Source organism: Geospiza fortis, unplaced genomic scaffold (genome assembly GCF_000277835.1).
Source record: "Geospiza fortis unplaced genomic scaffold, GeoFor_1.0 scaffold98, whole genome shotgun sequence".
Classification (NCBI taxonomy): domain Eukaryota; kingdom Metazoa; phylum Chordata; class Aves; order Passeriformes; family Thraupidae; genus Geospiza; species Geospiza fortis.
The window spans coordinates 12874044-12876846 of NW_005054306.1; the positions used below are offsets into that span (position 1 = coordinate 12874044).

General features: G+C 46.0%; 2 protein-coding genes across 4 annotated transcripts in view; one reads left to right on the forward strand and one right to left on the reverse strand.

The window, feature by feature from the left end:
• MSH5 (mutS homolog 5) overlaps positions 1-2172 on the reverse strand; it is a 2418-nt gene extending 246 nt beyond the window's left edge. Inside the window, exon 1 of the mRNA XM_031066678.1 lies at positions 1-2172. This exon is cut by the window's left edge and continues 246 nt beyond it. Within this exon, the coding sequence (XP_030922538.1) occupies positions 1-2172 (2172 nt within the window).
• The window catches only part of AKAP7 (A-kinase anchoring protein 7), a 76908-nt gene that overhangs the window by 22436 nt on the left and 51669 nt on the right, over positions 1-2803 (forward strand). The gene's annotated exons all lie outside the window — the stretch shown is intronic.

Below are 2803 nucleotides of genomic sequence, written 5' to 3' on the forward strand. Positions count from 1 at the left end.
GCCCTGTTTGATCTGGTAGAAAAATATCAACTCCTCTCCATCCTGATGGGTCTCCATGGTCAGGTACTCCAGAAGAGGTGTGTCAGGCAGGAGTTCTAGCTGCATTAAACTGTGAAAATTAGTGGAGACAAAGACCTGTGGACACTGTGTTCCTTGTCTGATCCAGTATCTCAGGACAGCAGCCAGAAGGGACAGGCCATCCAATGTGTTGGTGCCTTTACCAAACTCATCAATAAGTACCAGTGACCTCTCTGTGGCATTGTTTACAGCCTTGGCAACCTGGTTAAGATCAATCATGAACGTGGAGAGCCCTACAGAAACTGATTCCCTACTGTGGATTCTTGTGTAAATCCCATCAATTACTCCAATCTCTGCCTCTGCTGCAGGGACGTAACTGCCGATGAGAGCCATGTACACTATAAGCCCTACCTGCTTTAAGTAAACGCTCTTTCCAGAGGAGTTGGGCCCTGTGATGATCTTTATTCGTCTAGTAGCCTCACCGCTGTCCACAGGATTGGCCACAAAAGTCTTTGCACATAGTTCCATGAGTGGATGTCTCCCGTCCTTGATGTGGAAGCCGTGGCGGTGAGTAAAGTGGGGTCGGCAATAGCCGTTCTCCCGGGCTGTCGCTGCCAAGGCTAGCAGCACATCCAGGTGTGCAGTGTACTCAATCACACTGTTGAGTACTTCAGACTTCTCCAGGATCCTTGTCTGCAGCTGGTGCATGATGAGTGTTTCCTGGTCTCTGATCTCACAGTGCAAGTCACCCAGCAGGCTGTCTAGCTCCTTGGTCCGGGCACTTCTGTAGTGCAGTTTGTCCTCTGACAAGAACATGAAGTCCAAGCCTTCAATTTCGAAGTCAGTCTTATCCACCATATTTGGGAGGCGTGGAATGGAGAGAAGGAACCCAATCAAAGGAATATAGATGACAGCACAGGAGGGAATCTGATTGTCCAAAGTCTCCAGTTCTTTTCGTGCCACTTCTGTAAGGAAGTCTGACAGTCCCATCAGCTTTCGTTTCTTCTCATCAATCGTGGCATCTACATTGGGTCTAACAGTGAAGCGGTTCTCAGAGAGGCTGCCTTCAAAGTCTACCACTTTGCTGATCAGGTTAGCAATGTAGTGCAGGTCATCAGTGAAGACACGTGAAATAGTCTGAAAAAGTTCAATAGTGTTGGGCAGAGAACGACACGTGTCTCTAAGGCACACTGCATTGTATGCTGTCTTATACAGTGCTTGCCAGTCACTAACTTTTGTGTTGGAAAGAGTCATTCTCTTTAAAATAAGAGGCACATTTTTAATATTCTTGAGGCAGTTTTGAAGAGTGAGGACTGTTTCATGGTTCTGAGCTAGCAGGAAGAAGTTGATAACATCCAGCCGTTTGTTCAGCTCTGTCAGGTTCCGGGTAGGTCGTGTGAGCCACAACCTCAGCAGTTTTTCTCCCCATTTGCATCTGCAACGGTTTAAAATTCCAAATAAGCTAAATCCTTCTTTTAGTCCACTGGATAACTTGTACACAGAAGGATGGATATCACTTTTAAATATCTGAAGGACACAGTAAGTGTCTTGGTCCATATTCACAGTATCTGACAGCACAAATTTTTTAAAGGCCAAAATAGGAACTGCTATACTGCTGTCTTCGAGTTCAACTCCAACCCTTCTTCTGTCTAGAAACTTGAGGAGCCCCCCTAAGGCTCGTATCATGAGTGGACTCTCAAAAGGGATGATTGAGGACAAATAGAGAATTTTCTCTGTGGCAGTCATATGAGACGGAATAAATGGAAATTGCCTAGACAGGATCCGTTGCTTGCTGACTTCTAGACCAAAATCTATGTTGGGAAACAGGACAATTTCTGGTTTTCCTATGTCTTTATCACCAGCAGTAGCTGTTAGGTTGGTCAGGAATTTAGCAATATTCTGGTCCTGTTTTGCACTGGTCACTATGCATTGAGGGTTAAGTTCCTCAATCACTTTTTGCAGTAGCTTGAGGTCTTCATTATCAGGTATGTCAGGCATGAAGTAGACTGAGCAATCTTCTGTATCATAGTAAGTAATTGCCAGCTGCCCTGCATACCACAGAACAGACATATGTGTCTCTGAGCTCTCTTGCTCCTCTTGCTCAGGCCCAAGTGCTGGTGGCAAGACACAGCTCGTAGCTGATGTGGCACTCATCTGTTGGCAAGAGGTATTTTTATTCACAACTCATCCAAAAGGTCCTGAGAAGTAACTTTAATTGACAACAGGAAGTTAACAGATAGTCACTCTTCCAACCCTGGAGAATCTAAGATGCTACTAGGAATTAACTATACATGTTCAAGTGACACAGCCAGTAACTACAGCCACTTCCAAGGCTTCCAAGGAAGAAGTAACACAGCTAAATACCATCAATAGTTTTACAGTTTTTCTTTGTATCCTTTATTTTTTTTTAAAGTCTATGTAGACCCAAGTACCCATAAATACATAACATGGACAGACACGTATATCCATGCACAAAATCATCCTCCCTCAGAGGTTCGTGACACGCACCTGCGTTGACCGTGGCTTCTCTCAGCAGTGCAGCCCCACAGCCTGGCCATCATTTCAGGGTCGCAGCCCCATATTTATGCTGCAGCATCACGCAGCACCAGTTTCTATAGAAGTACATAAGGGATGGGACATACCAATCCCTGTCAGCACCTCACTTCCAATCCTCTCCCACTTCTCTGCTCGCTACTCACCCTCCTCACCACGGACGGGCACCTCGTCTCAGCTGCTGCACCTCCCTGCAGCCCAAAGCTGCTGTGCTGTTCCCTTTCCCTTCCTC